Source organism: Molothrus aeneus, chromosome Z (genome assembly GCF_037042795.1).
Source record: "Molothrus aeneus isolate 106 chromosome Z, BPBGC_Maene_1.0, whole genome shotgun sequence".
NCBI classification, from domain to species: Eukaryota; Metazoa; Chordata; class Aves; order Passeriformes; family Icteridae; genus Molothrus; species Molothrus aeneus.
In genome coordinates, this window is record NC_089680.1 from 32,532,862 (window position 1) to 32,555,377 (window position 22,516).

The window sequence follows — 22,516 nt, forward strand, 5'->3', positions numbered from 1 at the left end:
TGGAGTTGATTTAAGCCATTTAGCACATCAGGATACAGCTGGGAAAGGTTTTGAGAGAAAGGCTGGGGAGAAAGAACAGAGCTGCACACAGTCCAGCCCAGCCTGTGCACAGGAAGGTGGTGCAGATGGGCACCTTCCAACACCATCACTTGCAGACAGGGAAAACTGCCCCATGGTGAAACTCTCAATCAGCCCAGGAACAGCAGAAACCTCGGTGCAGGGAATTTAGAAATCCATTCCTAAAAGCAGGAGTGGCAGGGCCACTCCTTCATGTAAGGAGTATAACAGCTGATCCTTGGCCATCCAGTAGTAACCCAATCCCTCCTCTGTGTCTACCACTTTAATATTTCACCCTCTATAAGCCAGATGTCTTTTTTTCTTCTTAAGTTTAGACACATGCATTGGTTTTACACTGTGCAAAGGATGACTTGATTCCGGCCATTGGACAGATTTACATCTGTTTTTTACATCACTTTTGTTTGAGTTCTTAATCTCTCGGGGCCCTTGCTATACCCAGAATATATTGACTGAGTTCATTACCAGAAAGAAACACATACCTGCCAGCAAAATAATATAAAAATGAAACAAAAGTCTTTAGTTATTACTTACCACAGGGGACATTTTTAAAAAGTGCAGCATGCACTTTAGGAAGAAGTATGCGTCCATATACTAATTCTCACACTGAGCACATAAACCACAAAAACTGAAACTCTTTACTCCAAAGAGTGAAAAAAATAACATTCTTTATAACACTAGTCTTACAGAGGGGATGAGAAAGGCTAATCATTTTGTGATCAGTTGTAACTGTTTTGCTTGCTGTAGGCTGTGTCATTCTCTGAGATATTTTGATCATGAAAAGAAATAGGTAATTTTATTGAACAATGTGGAAATGCAACCATTTTCTCGTCTCATATAGGCACGTCTAGCATTGTCTGAGGCTCTCCCAACAGCCACCTCAGCTTTTGTTAAATGCAACCAAGTTTGCAGGGGAGGAAAGGGGTTATAAATATGGTGATAGAGAAACACAAGTAATGGAGAGTAATGGAAGTTTACATAAATAATATGTGTTCCCTCTAATGACCAAAGCAGGGTTTTTAACCAGTTTCCATATATCCGTTCTTCAGCAATGGATTATGTTTTCCAGGCAGGGAAATGACAAGTAAGCTATTTGCTGAACGAGTGACTCAGAATACGTTTTGCTTGTTATTCCTTTCTTTAACAACTTTGCTTGGTTACAAGTAACAATGGCTGAATAATATACTGCTGAATCTAAAAAAAGGATGTTAAGCTGGACAAAATTGAGCCTATGTTCTCCAAAAACCAGAAAAAAATAGCATTTACAGTTGTGCCTTATACTCTCCTCTCTTTCGTCACGTCAATGCTACATTCAAGTGAGTGACAAGAAGGAACACTTAAATTCAAAATTTTTAACTTATTAATGATTATTTTATTCCAACTTTGTTATTTTTTCCCCCAGCTACATGCCAAAACATGCCCTCTTTAATTACTCCCATGTTTGAATCTCTGCAATCTGCCTGCACCATGCTAGTTCAGTAAGGTCACCAGCAATTTCCTTTTGGCAAGATCCAACCTTTCTCCAATATCATCATCCTTGAACTTTCTGCCACTTTAGATCATATTTCCTGAATCCTGAAGTTGTGAAATCTCTCCTCTTGGCAACATCTAACTGTACAAACCACATTCAGTCCTCAAATATACACTATAACTCTCAAACATTTTTCAGGGGAGTTGTTCAAATGCACAACAGAAACGACTGTGGACTTCAACAGAATAGTTAAATTGCATATTTTGCTCTTTGTGGGCATTATAGTTTTAATGGTTTTGTGCCTAATGATCATTCCCTAGAAACATTTACCCTGGAAAATCTATCCTTTACAGGGCAAGTTTTTTCTATTTACATTCCCAAAAGTGGGAAAGAAGCAGAAAAATCCAAAATGCACTAACAGATTCCTCTGCTCAAAGACAGTATTTCATTATACAAAGAGCTTTAGGCCTGGATGGTCAAATGATTCACAGTACACCCATACTTCAGAAATAAGCAAATCCTATCATTTTCAGAAGACATCTTGCCTTCTTTTTCTCTGCAAATTTCTTATCTAATGTAGTGATATTAAAGCTATAAAGCAGATGTGCTTTATGATTCAACCTATGCTTGCCAAATTAATTTCTCCACTATTGGTTGACATTCCTGATGCCACCAGCAGTCAGAATTTATAATCTCATTTATATCACTGATCAAACCACCCACATTATCCTTCCTCAGCCTGCTTAGTCCAACCTGCATGAAGAAGTATTAAGTCATAGGGTAGGTCACTGCAAATGAGGGGTGGCTAGAGGTGATGGTGCCATCTCAAGCGGTGAGCTCCCCTAATCTCCACATTTACAGCTGCAGTTTTATCTTCCTTGAAAAGGACTTCTGCCCTCATGAGTAACCACTACCTGACTCATATATTAGTGAGTCCAGAAGTTATATATTCCCTCTACTCCCACTTTAGCAAGGGAGTTTTACTAAATCCTACTTCAGATTTCTCTTGGGATTTCAGAATACTTGACCCATTAAATTAGGCAAGGTCTTCAGGTCCATGTTTTCCCAAAGCCTATCTCCTCATTTGCCTTAGGCTGCAGGAAGGCTCTGATGAACTAATTTAAAGAACACAGGTAATTAAAACCTCTCAAATCACACAAGGGGTAAACAATCTCTAAAAAAGGCAGATATGATTGTAAGTATGCTTACTCTTCACACGGTTATGTCAAAATTATCTAGATTAATAAATTGAAACAACTGTAGCTATCTAAAATTCAAAGTACCCAAGGTCACTTGGAAATAATCACAGGAAGCCACATGCAGGCCCTGAGCAGCTGAGAGACCTCAGGGGCAACTGCCTGTGAAAGGAGGCACCTGTGGGCAGAAAAAGCCCCTAACCTTAACCTTAGCACCACACATCCTTAGCATCAGTGTCTACAGAGCTATTCTGCTACCTGAGGCATGCACTTTTCCTTTTAATTTTTTGGAGTTTTTGTTTTGTTTTGTTTTGTTTTTGTTGTTGTTGGGTTTTTGTTTGGTTGGTTGTTGTTGTTGTTGTTGTTGGGGTTTTTTGCCCTTGTATTCTTTCTGGTACCTTTGACTTTCTAATGAACTGTAACAGATGGTCAGCAATAGTTTCTCTCTCCTAGTCAATGTAAAATCTAGCAATTAAATTTTTTTAAACAAAGGCTTTGATTTTTCAATCCTGTGAAATCACTGGAACACAGTTTGATGGCAGCAGAATGTGTGATACATTCAAGAAGGCAGATATCAATTAATATCCCCTGCAGTCAGAACTGAAATTATGTACAACATTACAGAGAAAAGTAATGGAATGCACCTTTTGTTTTTTAACCCCCATGAGTAACAGAAGAATAGTGTTGAAAAAATTTGGACTTAACCAAGAAAACATGCACACGATGTCTTTCTTTATAACCACTTGTTACAAATGCCAATTTGATTGTAAAATGTGTTACAATGCTTCTGTGCAAATAGAAGGTAGACTTAAAAGCAGACTTAGAGATACAACTATTAAAACTCTCATTAGGTTCTGTATACCGGATGTCAGCATATGCTAACTCATTGTTGATTGTTGATAAAGTATACTCTTCCAGGTCATCAGAAGCACTACAATGCTTCAATACATCCAAGCCTCTGCAGTGATCAGTAACAATCTTTTGCATAGCCTAAAACATGGAGATCATCTACAATACAAGAAGTCAGTAATGAAAAACCTGCACATTTGCTGCATTATTTGGTTTTAGGTGTTGTAGGTTAAAGCCATTTACTTTAAAATACAAGTGAAATTACCGCTGCAGACTTCTGTTCTTCACAAGAAGTTCAAGCTACTCTGGAATCTTAATACAGAATTCAGGGTCAGCTCACTTCAATGTAAACAAAGCTCTGGCTGTATTTTAACTTGAGAAAACACAATTGGAGGTCAAATGTTGGAGCAAGCACAGGCAGCATTCCACACAGCAGCAGTGCTCAAAGTGCAGATAAAAGAGGGGGTGTTTCTTCCTGCTTAAAGAGAAATGTAAAGATAGATGCTGTATTGTAAGAGACAGATACTCCATTCATAGGAGGCATGTCTAGAAACAGAGATTTCAAAAGGGCATAAAGAGGTTTAAGAAAGCAGAGGAATGATTAAGACCAAGCTGTAAGGAACTGAAAAAAACAAACAAGGAATCTTCCAAAAGGAGAGGAAATCAGCTTATTAGTTTCAGTGTTAGGATGAAGAGAGGAAAAAAAACTACAGTGGATACTGCAGTAAGAGCTCTCCAAGCCATTTCCACATCAGACATTTACATAATCTGATACACCTACCTGTGCCAAATCTTAGCATCCATTGCCTAATAACTAACAAGCTCATGGATTTCAGTGTTTCTTCTAGTATTTCTGACTCAACAATCTGTAAAACATATGGCTTCCTTTGCATTCAGCACATCTATGTTCTGACCATCTAAATAAATTTTGCTGGTTTTACTCTCCCATTAATTAAGGCAGAGAGTGAAAATCTTACTCTTTTAAAGGACAATAAACTAATATTGCCCACCAATATTGATCCATTATTCTATGTATAAGAATAACATGAAATAATGGAAATAACATTTGTGCAGAGCTTTTATTTGGAAGTTCTTACATTCTTCTGTAGAGTTTAGCCTAGCAGCATACTTTAGTTCTGGAATATTCATAAATATATGAAACAGATGTACTAACCAACCCATAGTTTATATAGACACATATGAAAAAAAAGAAAAAGCAGGGAAGGAAAACAGATCCAAAACATCTCAGCAGGGATTCAAATAACCTTTTTCAGATACTACTCATTTGACTAAGGCCGTCTTACAACACCTGCAATTTCTTCCAAATTCTTAACCCAGACCAGACAACACTGCATTCTTCTTTCCCAAGTGAATCAATGATTGATTTTCCCTGTGTTTCTATAGGGCTGTCACTGATTGACAAAGTAAGTCCCTAGGAGAAGCAATATTTCTAAATAAATACTAAAGCTTTGTGTCAGATGGTTCTGGGTTGTTTCAAAGAGTATTTATCAGTTACAAAGGAAACCTAAAAATGCATGTATTTAAAAAAAAATCAAACTTTGCTTTAGTACTATTAAGCAATTCTTGAAAAAAATACTGAAATAAAAAATTGTAATAAACTAAGAAATTACATTTTGATAATTTTTGAATGGCCTTCTATAATATAATGTATTGATAGAGTTCTCAGTCCTAAGAGATATGAGCCAGGTAAAGAGTGAACACAGGATCCTGAATTTTAGGGAAGCAAACTTTCAGCTCTTCAAGAAGCTAGTCAATAGCCCCCCCCCCTGAGAAAATGCCCTTGTGGACAAGGGAGCAGAACAGAGCTGACAGAACTTTAAGGACATAAAGGGCAAAAGCTCCTGAACCCCAGGCATAAGAAATCAGGAGAGGAAGGCAATGGCAGAGTCAATCTATTGGTAAAACTAAGGGGCAAGAAGAAAATATACACGTAGTGCATTTCACAGTGTGGAAGTGCAAAGAGCTATTCTGGGAAGAGTATAGGGATGCAGTCCAAGACATGTATCAAGGTATGGCTGGAGCTGAGCATCCCTTGGTAAGGGACACAAAAAGTAACAAGGGCTTTACAGCCAGGATGGAAAGGTCAGAGGAATGGAGTTCTCCCACAATGGAGGTGACTGACCAACTGCTAAGAAAGAATGAGGAAAAGACTGAGGTATTCAACAACTTTTTGCCTCAGTCTTCTTCTTCTGACAGTCTCTTTTCTCACACCTCTTGAGTGGATGGACCACAAGAAAGAGAGCAACTGTAAGAGAAGATCAGGTTCATGACCACCTGAGGAATTTACATAAATCTTCAGGACCTGACAAAATGCATCCCGGAGTCCTGAAACTGATATTGTTGCCAATCTGCTCTCCATGATACTTAAAAAGTCATGGCAGTCAGGGCAAGTCCCAGGTGACTGGAAAAGTGAAACATGGTACCCATCTTTAATAAAGGTACGAAGGATGACCCTGGGAACTACTGACCTGTCAGCCTCACCTCTGTGCCTGGAAGGATGATGGAACAGATCCTGCTAGAGTCTGTGCTAAGGCACATGGAGGACAGGCCTCCATGGGACAGCCCGCATGGCTGCAGGAAGGGCAAGTCCCATCTGATCAGCCCAATGGCCTTCTAAAACAAAGTGACTGCATGTGGACAAGGGAAAGGTTACAGATGTTCTTTATCTGGACTTCTGTAAAGCCTTTGACACAGTCCCCCAAAACATCTTTCTCTCCAAACTGGAGGGATCGATTTGACAGGTGGCCCCCTCACAGCAGAATGAATTTGCTGTATGGTCACATTCAGAGAACCAGTCAATCCCTCAAAATCTGGACGTAGATCAGTGATCAGTGGTGTCCTTCGGGGTCTGTATGGGGACTAGCACTGATTAACATCTTCACCAATGACACACTGGGACCAAGTGCACCCTTGGCAAATTTGCAGACAACACCCAGCTGAGTGGTGCAGCTGACATACCTGAGGGACAGGATCTCATCCAGAAGGACCAGAATAAGCTCTGGGAGACAGCCCGCAGGAATCTCACAAGGTTTAATGAGACCAAGTGCAAGGTTCTGCACCTGGGTCAGAGCAACCCTGGCACCAATACAGGCTGGGGGATGGACAGACCACGGCAGCCCTGCCCAGAAGGGCTCGGGGGTGCTGGTGGCTGAGAGGCTGGACATGACCCAGCCATGGGCACTCACAGCCCAGAGAGCCACACGTGTCCTGGGCTGCATCTAAAGCAGTAATTATTTCCTACATTTTATGTATCTCATGCTCCTTTGAAAGGCTGGGGCTTTAGGAGCAATCCTGTTCTTAAACTTAATCAGAACCACATGGAGGTCAGTGTGATGGCCCATTCAACTGAAACAGAATTGGAAAGTATATTAAAAGTTAACTAAGAAATTATTTCATATGTAACCTACAGAGTTTAAAAAGCCATTTTAATGTTAGTCTTGGTATTGTTGAAAACAGCGCATGTCAATGAAATGACTCACGCTACCTTCAATATTTCTACAAATCAGATTTCTGAAGTTTGCAACTAAAAAGAAACAAAAGGTGTAACAATATAAACAACCTCAGACAAGTGAAAAAAATAGAAAGTAAGACAAAACCCCTATTTCTATACCTTTCCTCCAGCTGCCTATTTCTGATGGGGAGACTACAGAAGAGCCAAACCCTGTAGTTTCATTTACATTAAGTGTTGACATCTTTATTCCATAATGTAAATCTGGACTTTGTACGATTTTGTTTTAAATACTATTGAAATTACAGAGGCAGTAATAGCTCACATTAGTAAAGAGCAAAGAATGGCAACCACAAGCAAGTGATTCAACAATTTAAACCTTCACAGGTGTTTAGCAGACATGACACCACCGCATATCATTTAATGTGTATTATGTTATTTAAAAATGAAATAATGTATATAAGCAGGAGACAAGTCTACTTAGTAATTAATAGGTAGTGCTTAACAGGCATACAATTAATAGGTAGTGCTTAATAGGTGTGCACAATTTTGAATGAAAACCACAATCAGTTGCCAGTATCAGCAAAACAAGCAGGTAGCTAGTCCTTGGTTTACTTGGGCTTTTTTTTAGCTTTTTGTGTGAATTTTGCATAGATGAAAGGGAATTAAATAGCACTTACTAGTGCCAGACACAATATGAGCAACCATGAGTGACAATATGAGCATTAGACACAGCATCAATGTATAGCTCTGTATATGCATCTCACTTTTGACCTCCAACATTCTTGCTGAAAGTCTAGATCACAGAACAGGACTTCAGAGCCCTTTGTCTGAGTGATTTAAGCTCATGGTTCTGAGTCACAGTTAAACAGACAGCCCTGTCAATAATACTGGTAAAGGATCACATTTGGGGAAAATTTCTCCCCTCTGATCTTCACAGCATAAATAATGCTTACTCTGTACAAGTTCCAAGTGCAGAACTCCCACTGAGGTTTCATTAAAAAAAAAAGAGTACAGAATACACAACAGAGATCTACACTGTGGATAGGAGACTTGCAGCATGAATTGGAGAATAACTTTGCCCTTAATTTGAACTCATGTTCTTCCCTTGTTCCCCACATTGCATCTGAAAGATCCATGTGTAGCTGTGTTTTCCAGTCATGCCGCAAATATGAATGAAGAACAATCGCACTCCCTCTGATGACTCATATGAAACATGTATTTCCAACAAAATGAACCAAAATCATTTGGTATGACCAGCTGATGAAGAAACATCAGTTGTGTACTTCACTGTGCTGTTGTTTACTCACAGTGGGAAGAATATCCTTGAACATTCAATTTTCAATGGCAGAAATGCCACTTTTTCTTCAGAGTGCTGATACATTATTGTATTTTCAGTGCTTGATACAGATTTATTTGTGTATGTGTGATGGAAGCACTACTGAAAGCTGTTCAATTAGAGGGACAATAAAACTACACCTTTTAATATAAAATTCTGTTAATGTAATTCTTATTGTACTTTAAATATAATCATAGGGGTTTTATTTTCCATCAAGGGTATATAATACCTTTCCTGCATCAGAGCACTGTTTACTGAACAACTTAGCTGAGCATTTACAGAGTAACTTTTATCGAGCTGTGCTCATATAAATCAACCTCTATGGTTTTTTGCAACTCACCTAAACTGCCTCCTTATTCTCCTGACTTTTCCAAAACTCTGGCGAAAAAAAAATTGATCTCATGGGTAAAGAAATTGATGTACACAAGCTTCCACTACTTACAGATTTAGCCCTACAAAAGGACAATCTTTTCAATCCCATTGAATTTTTTTTAATTTTTGGTTTCTTAGTACAGTTTTCATGATAGCAGCAATCCTAGCACAGTCACCTTCAGTCAAGTGCTTTCATTGTGAGCAGTCTCAGTAATTAAACAGGTCTCAGTAGCTACAGACTCTGTTGTGTCAATGTCTTCACCAGCACGCACCATCACTCAACATGACAGAAACACAGAAGAAAATTTTAATCCAAAACCAACAGGAATAACCTGACAAACTGTTCATATGTCTGCAGTGAGCAAGTCAGACAAGACACTGTCAGGAAAAGTGTGGATTTGTCCCACTGACAGGAGAAGTAACCACTTTTTGGGTGTAGAAAATTCTGACAAAAAGACTAAAGACTTCGCAAACACTATTATGGAGAACAAAACTAGTATAGTTTAGTTTAATAGTAATCATTTAAGGCAACTTTTAGGGAGCTGTGGGAAATTATTAAACATTATTGTTAATATACAATATGAGCTGTTTTCAGCATTCACCTCATTCTGAGGAAGAAATTACTAGCATAGCTATTAACATGCTTAATTCAAAGATTTATTAATTTTGCAAACAGGCAAAACTGGCCTGTTTGCAAAATTCTAGGCAAAATTCACTTCCAAGTTTCATTTACAAATGAACTTCATTTCAAGCACTGGCATCTGCTAAAAACAGGAAGAAAAATTCAAGATTCAACTTATGATGGATTTTTAAACCATGAAGAGAAAAAAGAAGCTAATATCTCTGAATGAGGTCCCTCCTTGTTCAGAAACTTGGCTTTGGAGTGTTAGGTTTTGCATTGAAAAATCTGGGAGGGTGGGGAGGGATTAATGCTAGATGAAACGGAAGATAAACATTTCCTAGAAAACATTCTGGGTTTTCATAGGATTTTAAAAGGGAAGGGGAGGAGGCAGTCAATATATTGTCTATCAACATCTTTCAGTATTGATTTTAAATCCATTCCCACCATAATATTTCCACCTTTGATAACATATTCTCAAAAATGTAGTCTCATTATTATTATTATCTTCATCATATGACAGAGAATGTGCCTTTTAATTTCTAAATTATCACTCATACTTTAAAATGGAAAAAGCCTGAAAAAAAAATAGAAGTCGGCACTGGAGTACAAAACACCAATCAGATACACCTTTCACTGTCACTGACATGTAACAATTCTAACTGATGCAAATACAGGGAACTGTCAGAACCTTTTCCTGTATAAAAATAAGACTAAGTAAACAAGAAACACAAACCAAAAAAAAATGGAAATAGATTAACTCAAATAACCAGTGTGATTGAAGGTGCTTGCAGCTAAGGCACCTGTGCTTTTTTCCACTTAGGAAGCAGCAGATGCTTAGGCAATAGATGCCCAGGCATGTTCCTCACTGAAAACACACCATACCTCTCAGAAACCTGTGAAAGAACAATTAAAACAAATCTTCAGGTCTGCAATGAAAAAATCTGGAAGCACAACCTTCAAATTAGCACCTCAGACATCACAGACTAACTGCTCTAGTCAGTTGACTTGGCCAATCTGCAATTAGAAGGCTCTCTGAAGCCCCTTATAAGCAAAAGTGAAGGAGCAGAAGTTCATTTTTGAACAGAGATATCAAGAAGACAAGAAAACTCCCTTAAGGAATCAGTGAAAGTCCAATTCTTGTCTTAAAGAAGGCATTGGAAAAAGAAAATCCCAGTATTTCATTAGCCAAAAGCCACAATATGAGGGCTGGAATGAAAGGAAAAAAAAAAAAAAAAAAAGGAAAAAAAAAAGAAAGGAAAAAAAGGGTAATATGAAATTTTGTGGGGAAAAAAAACCTAGGGTTATGATAGAGACTGTATAAACATCAGTAAGTATCTCCAAAAGAATCTGTGCTCTTATTAATCATAACTCTACAATGATAATAAGACCGTCTTTTGGAGTGAAAACAGTCATCACTGTCACATGCTCCATTATGGAAAGGATTTATGTGGTTTCCTCTTAGCAATGTAAACCAAGGCTTGAAAGGTTCCACGTGTTTTGCTTTTCAAAGCCCTCTTATGGCAACTACCGGGCATTACAGTGCTAATCCACATTCAAAAACAGCAAGAAATACTGGAAGAAATGAGTGTTGCTCCACAGTGTTCCAGCATAACAAAGAGCTGAAAGTTTAATAAAGCAAAGGATAGTAGCTTTAACTGAAATTATGGGTCATATTCCTTTGCTTTAATGTTGGCATGTTCACACCAAAATTTCTTGTAATACCTTGCAGAAACTATAATGAATTGAATTCACAGCAAATCCCTACTTCTTACCTCAAATCACAGTTCTGTATTTGATGCAAAATTTGGACTCAAAGCCCATGTTAATAGTTCTGAGCCGAATTTGTACCATTTTAATGCTCTTTATGACCTTTATTTTAAATCGAGGCTCTCTTCAGGGACATTGTTAGTTACAGTCTCCTGTAACATTGGTAGTTACAGTCTCCTGTGATTGCTAAAAGGAATCATTCTATCAACCCTATCTCATTCTCTTTGATTTCAAGTGAACAAAAGGCCATGTGTATCCAACCCTGCTACATTCATTTTTCATCTGTTTTGTTTAAACAAGCAATTACTTTATTTTCATAAATGATCTCGTTAGCACAGAGTTACTTGTATCTGCAGTGTAAAAAATGCTCCATAAAAGAAAATTCTACTTCATATCAAACCAGTCAAGACTTTTCAAGCTACTACTTGATACACAAATATACCACCATATGCCATTGAACCTGCTCAACTTTTTCTTATTTACTTGTAGAAATTGCCTGTCTTTCTGTTCAAAAAGACACCTCAAAAAGAGAGTTGATTTACAGGACATACTGATGGAGTCAAACTTTGCTAATGACCAAACATAATGAAGTTACATTTTTATCCTGGTATCTCCATCAGGCCACTTTAAAGAGGAACTAAAGTTCTTCCACACAGTTCACAAGACTCTTTCAAAATGTGCAGTATTTCCTTTTGTCAACTGGCATGTTTTCAGGGCAATTCCTCTTGAGCCATAACAAATAGGAAGAAACATGAAAGAGTATAATAATGAAAAAAAACAGTACCACAAGATCAAATATTACATTATATTTTATGGTTTTTTTTTAAATATGTACCCAGTAAAAAAAAATCTACAGTTTGAGGTCAACACCTCACAGAGAAGTAGTCGAAGACTATGTTTGTTGCAATGCTACTTGCCATAATACAAAATACAAAATGACCACCTGTAAATTATTCTTTGGGCAGGACTTTTAAAGCATGGAGAGATACAAACATGGAAGTGTGAATTTTGGCCTCAGCTAAAAAGGAAATAGTAATGAATCTGGTAAAATGTACCATAAAAGTAGGGCCTTCTTTTTTGTCTACAGACTTTCAACAACACCTTTATCAAACCACACAGCTAACAAAATAGAGAGTGCTTTTCTCTTAGGATGGTCTGGGTTTGAAAGTCATCTAGCCAAACCCCCCTACAATGAGCAGACTTCTTCAACTAGATCAGCTTATTTTAGTGCCCCATCCAACCTGACTTTGAATGTTTCCTGGGATGGGACATCCACAACCTCTCTGTGCAACCTGCTGCAGTGTTTCACCAACCCATTATGAAAAATGTCTTTATATCTAGTCAGAATCTGTTCTACTTCAGTTTAAAACCATCGCCCTTTGTCCTATCACAACAGATCTTTTAAAAACTCTGTCCTCAAATTTTTTATAAGTCTACTTTAAGTACTTAAAGCCTGCAGTAAGGTGTCTTCAGAGCCTTCTCTTCTCCTGGAGAACACCAACTCTCTGTCCTAATAGTGAAGGTGCTCCAGCCCTCTGATCATCTCTGTGGCCTCCTCTGGACTCCCTCCAGCAGGTCCCTGTCCTTCCTGTGCTGGGAGCCCAGAGCTGATGCAGCCCTGCAGGTGGGGTCTCAGCAGGGCAGGGCAGAGGGGCAGAATCCCCTCCCTGGCCCTGCTGCCCACCCTGCTCTGGATGCAGCCCAGGACACGTGTGGCTCTCTGGGCTGGGAGTGCCCATGGCTGGGTCATGTCCAGCCTCAGCCACCAGCACCCCCAATTCCTCTGAGCAAGTATGATGATCCTGTGTCTTTAACACTGCTCATTGAACTTATGGATAAACTTTATCATTCCCTAGATTCTCCCTTGCAGTCTTCATTGAATTCCTTAAATTGATTCTTAATCCCACAAACTGGGAAGAACTTTCTTGGAGAGAGTTCTTGATCATAAAGAAAAGTGTGTGTCCCCTGCTGTGTCCCACTAAGCTAAAAAAGGGTTACCCAATGCCAGAACAGCACTTGGGGCAGGAAGAGGCACTTCTCCAAGCAGACATGTCCCCAAGACCTGAAGGTACATCATACTATAATCGTAGACTCATATTATAGCTACCAGTGCACAGCAGGACTCCCAGTTCCAAATGACCTGGAAGCTGTGCAGGGAGATCTGACACAGCACAGCTCTCTGTAAGAGATGCTCAACTGCAGACCCTCACATGTTTCTTTTCAACCATATTCTAATGTCTGTTCTGAAACACAACACCTGCAAAAGCACTAACAAAATATAGACAAACCAAATAATTTGACAAGATTTTTCCTTTTTCTGGTCTTTAAAAAATATTTTATGGTTTTAACACTTGGTTTTTGAAACTGAGTCCTTATTGCATGCAATGTTTTATGCCTGTAAAGAATAACTGCGTGAAGTAAAGAGAGAACACTGAAAAGACCCAAATCACTGGCCCCTGTCCTGCTTTATTTAAGTCCAATTTCCATGCATTTTGATCATATTAAATTTAACTCCTGGAAGTTTAAACTGTCAATTAACTCCAAATAAGTCCCATTAGATAGGGTAGGCACTTGATTCTCCTGATTGTTTGACTGTTGTTGAAATATATCTGCAACTGATTGCAAAATCATCACTGTTAAAAAACAGGGTACACTGTCACAATTCAGAAAAAATAAATGCTTCATAAATGAAAAAAACAAATTTGTCTTTTTAATTCACTCATACCTTGTAATTCTAGCTCAGATGTATTTAGCTTTATTCCACAATGTACTGAATAAACATTACTGAAATAACTCTTCCAAGCCCCAGCCTCAGCAAAGACTGGATTTTTTCCATATGGAATAAATACTGGTATAGTTTTCCATATGTCTTTGCTCACTTTCAGTTCTAAATATAAAAACATTGCAAACAGAAATAGGCATAGATGAGTTATCGAATCCTGCTAGAGCAAAACCTGGTCACAAATATAACATCATAAGGCAAACAGGTTTGGACTCAAAATTAAACTCCAAGATCCTGAGTGCTATAGGAAGCAGCTGCTAAACTCAAAACACATAAGTGCATTTTCATCAAACTTTGGTTGGTTCTTTTTTTGTTTTGCTTGTCTGTTTGTTTCAGTTGTTTATGTAGTATTTGAAGTGTTCACAGAAAATTAATTTGCCATTATGACAGCTCTAATATGTAAAGTGTGGACAAAAGAACAACTGTATGCATTGAAAGGCTACTTCCCATTTCCAACCAAACAAGAGTAAATATGTTCCTGAAATCCAGCCAAGCAGCTGTATTTCAAAAAAGTTCTGTTTCATTCTTAATTTGGAAACAAAGGAGACTGCTTTGCAATGTATTATTTACATTACTCTAATAACTTAGAAACCGGATCATGTGCCTGTACATACAAAAACTTAGATTGTAACTTGGCTGACTAGACTGCTCATCATATTTTCAGCTGTTTTATTAACAGACCTTTGTTTCATGGGACTAAGATGCCAGTGAAATACTTCAAAAACGACAAAAACATAAACACATACATCAGTAAGGATTTAATTCTGACAGATCCTCAGTAACTACAGTGTCAAATAGGATGCTTCTAACTCCACTGCACTCCTCAGATTTTATAAAGGTATTTTTACACCACCAGGAGCATCCCCCATGTGCACAGAGTTGTTTTTGTCAAACTTGAGAAAGCCCTAAGAGAAGAGAAACTGCTGTTTCATGTAAACTCCTGCTCAACTTTCATCACTATGATGTCATTAGAAGATATCCAGAGGCAAGACAGAGGGGCCAGATCTCTCTGTAATCAGCTTGTTAGCAAAGTTATTACTGAAAGAATGCTTGAAGGAACTTACCAGTAGAGAAAACAAAAACTGTGTTGTCCCAAAGACCATATGTTTTCAGAGCATCAGTAAGATTTCCTACCGCTTCGTCCATAAGAGTCACCATTCCTGCATAATGGCGCCTTTTCACATCTTTTATGGAAGAATATGGTTTCAAGTATTCTTCAGGGACCTCAAGAGGTTCATGCACAGACTGAAAGGCGAGATAGAGAAAGAGGGGCTGGGGTGGAAGGGATAAAATGGAAATTAGTTGAACATAAAGTACTAAGTGCAAAAGTTACTGCAGCAAAAGCAGACCTCTTTTATCAACTGTGCAGGTAGTGCCTTTTGATTTCTTCTACAACTTCTACATCTTCCATTCTTTGCACATAAACTAAGAAAGCTTTAAAAAATTACTCTTGGAAAGCTGTGGAAAAACATCAGGTCTATCTTTTCTTCATAACGTAATTGTTAATACTTTCTTTCTATTAAACTTCTCAGCTTAAGCTTCCTTTCTCTGTTTAGAAGTGCAAACTACTTGCTCAACTATTTCTAAAAATGTATTAATTGTATTAAAAGAGAAGAAATGGAGAAGGGTAGCAGGCCAGGACCATGCAGACAAAGCCGATTTTGGCAGCAGGTGAGTTTTACCACTGCTACTTCTCACATTTAGCTCTATGCACCTATTGAATAGCTGTGAACTGCAGCTCAAACACAGCTCTATTAATATTTCATCAATGTTTTTAGAAACATTCTTTAATGCTAAAGTTATCTGTACCTTCTCAGTTTTGTGATTTGCTATAAGATCTATAGCTCTTTCTGTGAATAAATTTGTAGAGTACACATTTTTAAATCCAGTTGCAACTTCTTCTCCATCTCGAAAGTCCAGAGCACAGCGCGTCACATTCTTTGCTTTGATGAGGACACAGTGGTCATGAGTATAATAATCCTCACTGCCCAAGAGATAGCCTACAACAGGAAAAGATGTCAAATAAGCAGGCCAACATCGTGTCACATAAACACATACATCAGGAGGAGAAAAAAGTCAAACGCAAATGTCAAAACATTAGTGGTTTTGAGCTAAAACACTAATTCAACCCTGGACCACCTACTGTGAGACCCCTGACATGTCTAAGTAGCTCCACATTTAATACCTCATAGGCTTTTAATTGCTAATGCCAGCATTAATTTCAAAAGAAATTAAACATTTTGAAAGCAGTTTAATGACCTCTTATTTGTACTTGGATGTCCATGAGCACTAAACTAATGCACTAGGAGCCAAGGCAGCGATCTAGCTGTGAACTAGTCTGATTCTTGGTGGTATGATTTCTATATTTGTATTTTGATGTAGGCTTCCACCTCTATTGGAAAGTTTGGAATTTTAAAATCCATTTATTCAAAAACACCCAAGAATGAATCATCTATGTCTGCTGTAATGTAATTTCTGATCCACTGCTGACACCAGCTGGTCAAGAAAAGATACTATCATTTAGAGATATCCAAAAGAAATTAGGTAAAAATCCTGCATGTATGGATTTGCTCCTACCTAGGGCTAGCCTGTTAGGCATGGAGCGCCCTTGTGTTTTAGCAGGCACAAATAAAACTTTTCAAAATCATTTGAATCTCAAAAATTACATTGAAATGAGATTTTAGATTTCTCCCCCAATATCCTGAAAAAATTGATGAATCTGAAAAAAATACAGTCCTATGTTCTGCAAAAAAAAAGAACTTGGGACAAAAATCCAAGACTGAAGAAATTTACTTGAACTTTTTTTTCAGCAGCTGCAGCTGGTAATTTCTGCAAAAACAAATGTACAGAAAAAATAAAGTTATCTTAAATAAAATATAAATGTCTACAATATTTTTAGGAGAATAAAATGATTAGTTTTTCAAAAGGCGACATGATTTTATAGGCAGATTGCTTACATCAATGTACTCAGAGGCACATGTTGCATTTTTTCCATTTTGAATGCCCACTGGGCGAGACTGCATCAAGTGTGCCACGGAATCAAACATCCCTAATCATAATGGATGCCTACTGGAATCACATGAACATTGCAGGATATTAAACCACTATATCCTCGGAAAAATAATGTCACATTGGGCACCCAAAAACAATACCCATACCCAGCCTGTCCTCAGGCTCCTGCATTAAAAGCCTGCTCAGTCCCAGGGTGAGATTTCACAAGGAACAGCAGCCTATCTACACCCATGCCACCAAGGAGATCCCAAGCTCCTGTGAAGGGATAGAAGAAAGCACAAATGCTTAAGCAATGAGAGCCATTATATCGCAATCCACATATATTAGCTTAATTCAGTTGTGAAACCATGGCCCTAAGCTCCCCAAAGAGTGAAAAGAAGGAAACCACCTAAGGGGACAGTTTTTCCCACCTCATGTTTGGATGAACATAATTTATTAAAGGCACATTCTTCATTTAAGCTGCAGGTTATACAAGAGCAACACAGGTTTTTGCATTGAAATTAACTATTTTGAAATTCATCATTCAAGGAAAGTGTCTCAAAAACAACCAAGTGGAGATGGACCTCTTTGAGCTCAGTGCTGTGCAGAATGAGATGCCGAATGAGACATCAGACAGCCCAAGTCATATACCATCCATGACACTTGTGCAAAACTAATAAAAGTGGAATTGGTACTGGGACAGGAGTCCAAACCACACTTGGAACAATAAACAATGCATAGCTATAAGTTGCTTTGCAAGTAATGCACTCACACTTAGACAATCTACTATTTAGTCTGAGAGCTTCACTTCCTAAATTATGAGTTTTTGGATACTACTCTATAGAGGCTTTCACACCATCTCATCACCAGCTCTGGAAAACCCAAACTACACAAACTGGCTGTAACTCCCCCTTCCCTATTCCCCTGTGCTGCTGTAGGTAGGAGACAGAGAATTCAGAGTAAAAAGTTAACTCTGGGAAGGAGGGAGGAGTGAGGGAAAATGGAAAGAGAGAAACACTTTACTTGGAGCCACACATTCTGATACTTTCTTCAGTAATTCTGATACTTTCTTCAGTAAGTTGTAAAGCTTGAGCATACATTTAAGGCATTATCATTTTTTAAGCAGTGGTACCTTGGAAATACGCATACCCAGATATGGCTTTACTTATAAATCAGCAGTAAATCTGCTGCTGTTACAAGAATGGGGCAGTTTCTCATCCTTTTCAACACTGCATTTATTGCCCATACTAATTCAAACCATTACCAAAGTAAGTGTCAAATCCTCTGCGGGTTGGAAGGCATTCTTTTCTGTACATCCCCAAATGCCACTTCCCCACCATGTGAGTTACATATCCCGCCTCTTGAAGTAGCTCTGGGAGGAGTTTCTCATCCAGTGGCAGACAGCTGGGCTGGCATGGCCATATTATCTGGTGTTGTAAACCTGTGTGGATCTAGCAGAGAAAAGAAGTGTGAGAGATCCCTTACAGTGCAGCCCACAGGTTAATTTATAAGCAGGGCAAAAAAGAAGCACAGCTGCATAGAGATTAGGATTATTTTTAGGGGCTCTTCATTTTACCAATGTAGCACTGAAGATGATGAGGAAGCTGCAGGTGGAAGGCAGGGGCTGCATGGAGGAAAACAAGAAAATAGCACTGCAAGAGTTAATATCTTCCCAGGCATAAATCAAGCACTTTAATCAACAATTTAAAAAATGACAAAACAAACAAACAAACACACACGAACCCTTTTATGCTTTTAGCTAGAAATCCAACAGGTAAGAATTATCATTATGGTCTGTTTGAAGGCTAGGAACATCTCAAGATGGAGTGAGAGATTTTAAATGGGACTGAAATGGGCAAAAATGCACATGGCAGGTGAATCTATCAAGCTTTTGCCTGTGTCAGAGAACAGTCACTGGAGGAAAGGTCAATAAAATAAAACTATTTTTCTATTACTCTTCTGAATGGCCATTATATATACATACTTGTATATTTATTTGCATGCTTTAAATGAGTACAAGCACTATAGAAAGCATTTGGATTTGGGGAAAGCTTCGCACTGACTAGATCTGATATTCAATAGTTGTACTAAAGTTTCCAGTCTTACTAAGTGATGAATTTTGTATTTGTTTACAAAACCATCACTGATAACAATACTTTAAGTAGTATATCACACTTGATATAAGGAACCTCCTCAGTTAATGATACTATAAACTGTTTTGTCATCTCTGTCTTCTCCACAATCAAAAAGGCACTTCCCTAAACCTAGACCTGCAAACATACATGTACAAGTACATATATCGTTTATATATCAAACATTTCTAGCAATCTTGATGCTAGAATCTATGCGCATGTCAAAGCACAAAGTCTCCAAGATCCCCTGGAGCAGATAACACCTGATTTTATGACTTCACTAAGCAAACCAGTGTAGCAAGCTGCACTATTAACGTTCAAAGCATTGCTTTGAAAATTAGCAACTCTCTAAACTGACTTTTAAAACAAATTAGCCATGATCTTAGGCAAGTGGGTGAGGCCCTTTTCTAAAGGATCTACTACTTCCTCATTTTCTTTGAACAAGGAGGTTCCAAAAATAAAATTATAGTATAGATTTTCTATTAAACATAAAAAACATTTAAAATATTTTAAAATGCTTTATTACAGAAAGCATTAATATACTGAATGCACAAACTAGTAAAGCATTGTAATTTCTTGTACTGTATCTGGAAAATGAGAACAAGGAGAAGGAGGCAATAATAATAAAAAAATATCTATAGCTATCTTAGATCAATACCATTGCTTTTCTTTCAGACGGATTGCAAGGTGACTACCAAAATTTTATCTCCAGATTTAGGTTACTTTCTCAAGTTTCTAAGAAACTATTAATCATATCCATGGGTAAAACAATTTTAAAAAAGATCCCACATATTTGCTGCATAATAACTGCTGCATGGAATGCCTCCTCTATTAAAAAAAAAAGAAAATAAAAGAAAATTAATTTTCTAATATTATTTTACTCAATTGCAATGTGGTCAATATGAAGATTATTAAATTATCAAGACAGATGTATGGGATGAATTTAAATCCAGACTAACTATAGGTATTTTCAAAGTCCACTTCAAAGATGTGATGCAGCAGTGGCCACTTTCTTAGAAAGCACATTCAGATTATGAACTGTATTTTAAAAATATTCACTATGAAAAAAATATTTTAGGTTATTTAATAGAACAACCTCAAGGGTTGGTAAAGATAATGTAAATTGCTTTTTCCTATTCATCATTATCCATTCTTCAACTTTTCAGGAAAGAGACAAATGTTGCTCGGAAAGAGTGTCACCTAGAACAACATTCCTGCAAGAAGAGACAGCGTCCACTACTACAGGATGACATTTATGTTCTTTCACTCAGAGCAGTTTATTTGGCAATCACTATGGTTAACATGGATGTGCAGGACTTCTTGAGACAGAGGGGAAGTTTCTGAAACACACTTAACCCTTTGAGAGTTTCTTCCTTCTGTCTATGCTGTGTGTCCTTACTTTCTTTCCTACCCCCACTCCCCAGGTTTTTGCCAAAACTGCAAAAAGAATGGGAAAGGGTAGAATGATACCAGTATTATAAAGCCCAAATCTTAAACCTGCACAACTGGGGGGGGGGGGGGGGGGGGGGGGGGGGGGGGGGAAGATAAAGAAAGGAAAAAAAACATGGGAAAATCAGGATCATCACTATAAAATCATTATGAACTATTTAAACACCCAGAACTAATGACCACTCTGTGGGCACTCCATCGAGGAGGGCAGAACATCTTCACCTCCTGTACCAGGTGGAGGTGAATGTATAGCTACTGACGCATTTGGGCGCTGCACTGGAAATATGTAGCAAAAACTGAACAAGTAATGTTCATCTGCTCCTTTCTGCATCTCGACCGGGTTATCCAGTGGAAAAATATCCCAAGAGTCAGGCGACTAGGGCAAGGATATTTTCCACGACAGCCTGCCGTGCCTGTTAATCCAACCGAAGCATAGAGAGCACCTCGGCTTTTCTGGAACAGAACAATTTGCACCGATTCCACGTGTAGTTTACTCCCGAGCTCGCAAGGCGAAGTTTGCAGCTTCAGAGCAGCTGTTTCGGCAGCGCAGCGGCACAGAGACCCAGCAAGCCCCAGCGGCACGGGGGCTGCCAGCAGCGAGCAGGGAGCGCCCGGAGCATCCCGCGGGCAGCGCGGCCGGGGTGCGAGCGCCCGCCCTACCTGGTAGCGGCCCGACAGGAGCTGGCTGCGGGACGGCGTGCACAGCGGCTGCGTGTAGTAGCGCTCCAGCCGCACGCCGCCCGCCCCCAGCGCGTCCAGCCGCGGCGTGCGGATGGCAGAGCCGTGCCAGCCCACGTCGCCCCAACCCAGGTCGTCGGCCAGCACCAGCACCAGGTGCGGGGCGGGCGGACGCGCCGCCGCCGGCTGCGGTAGGCACAGCGGCAGGCACAGCGGCAGCAGCCGGCTGAAGCACAGGGACAGCAGCCGGCTAAAGCGCGGGCACAGCGCGCCCGCCCGCCGCGCCATCCCCCGCATCCCCGGCACCCGGAACTGGGCCGCGGAGAGCGCCCCGAGCCGGGGCTCCGCCCTCCGGGCGACCGGCGCGGCCCACGGGGCGGGGCTCGGGCGGGGCCCGGGCAGGGCCGGGAGAGCGGGGCCGGGCCGGGAGGGCCTGGCGGGGCTCGGACAGGCCGGGAGAGCGGGGCAGGGCCGGGAGAGCTGGGCCGGGCCGGGAGGGCCTGGCGGGGCTCGGACAGGCCGGGAGAGCGGGGCAGGGCCGGGAGAGCGGGGCCGGGCCGGGAGGGCCTGGCGGGGCTCGGACAGGCCGGGAGAGCGGGGCAGGGCCGGGAGAGCGGGGCCGGGCCGGGAGGGCCTGGCGGGGCTCGGACAGGCCGGGAGAGCGGGGCAGGGCCGGGAGAGCTGGGCGGGGCCCGGGCAGGGCTCGGCCGGCGCTGCGGCCCGGAGCGGGGGATGGCGGCTGCGAGCCTTGAGAGGGGGAGCGGTGCAGCTTTACGCCGATGGGTTTTGGTATTAGCTTAAAAAAGAAATTGGTATTAGAAAAAGAAATTGTGTTGGCAGAGTATGCAGCCCGCTGATGCTGGCGGTCCCTTCTAATTTTGTCTTGCTTCAGCTCCGATATTAAACACCCGGTTCAAACCTCGAAGCCTTTCCCAGGGGAACCAGGGAACTACGTGCAGGCTTGTATCTCAAGTCATCTGTGTTTCTAATGAAGTCAGTGCGACATTATGAGGACCGGACAGACTGCATTCTCGTAATATTATCTAAACTGTTACTTCTGCCTTTATAGCGGCTCATCCGTCTTTTATACAGCTAGGCTACAGAGCTTATTCTGTGTGCAAGCACTAAGGCAGCTGCAACACACACGGCCTTGCTGCCGGCCAATATGCAGGACAAGGAAAAACAAGCTGAAGATGCAGCTGAGGGGAGCGAGGCGGCGATTATTCCTGTTGGAGAAACTCTCCTGTCAGCATCAGCTGCTACTGCACACACACACACACACACACACACACACACACACACACACACACACACGCATGAGAGA

The 22,516-nt window shown here is 40.1% G+C and overlaps 1 protein-coding gene across 1 annotated transcript in view; it reads right to left on the minus strand.

Annotated features, from left to right (window-relative positions):
- The window catches only part of ARSB (arylsulfatase B), a 65,280-nt gene extending 43,800 nt beyond the window's left edge, over nt 1-21,480 (minus strand). Inside the window, exons 1-4 of the mRNA XM_066569674.1 lie at nt 21,175-21,480; nt 18,198-18,384; nt 15,752-15,942; nt 15,007-15,214 (exon numbers count right to left, since the gene is read on the minus strand). Coding sequence (XP_066425771.1) covers nt 15,007-15,214; nt 15,752-15,942; nt 18,198-18,384; nt 21,175-21,480 — 892 coding nt within the window. The remainder of the gene's footprint in view (nt 1-15,006; nt 15,215-15,751; nt 15,943-18,197; nt 18,385-21,174) is intronic.
- Nucleotides 21,481-22,516: the final 1,036 nt, after the last annotated feature.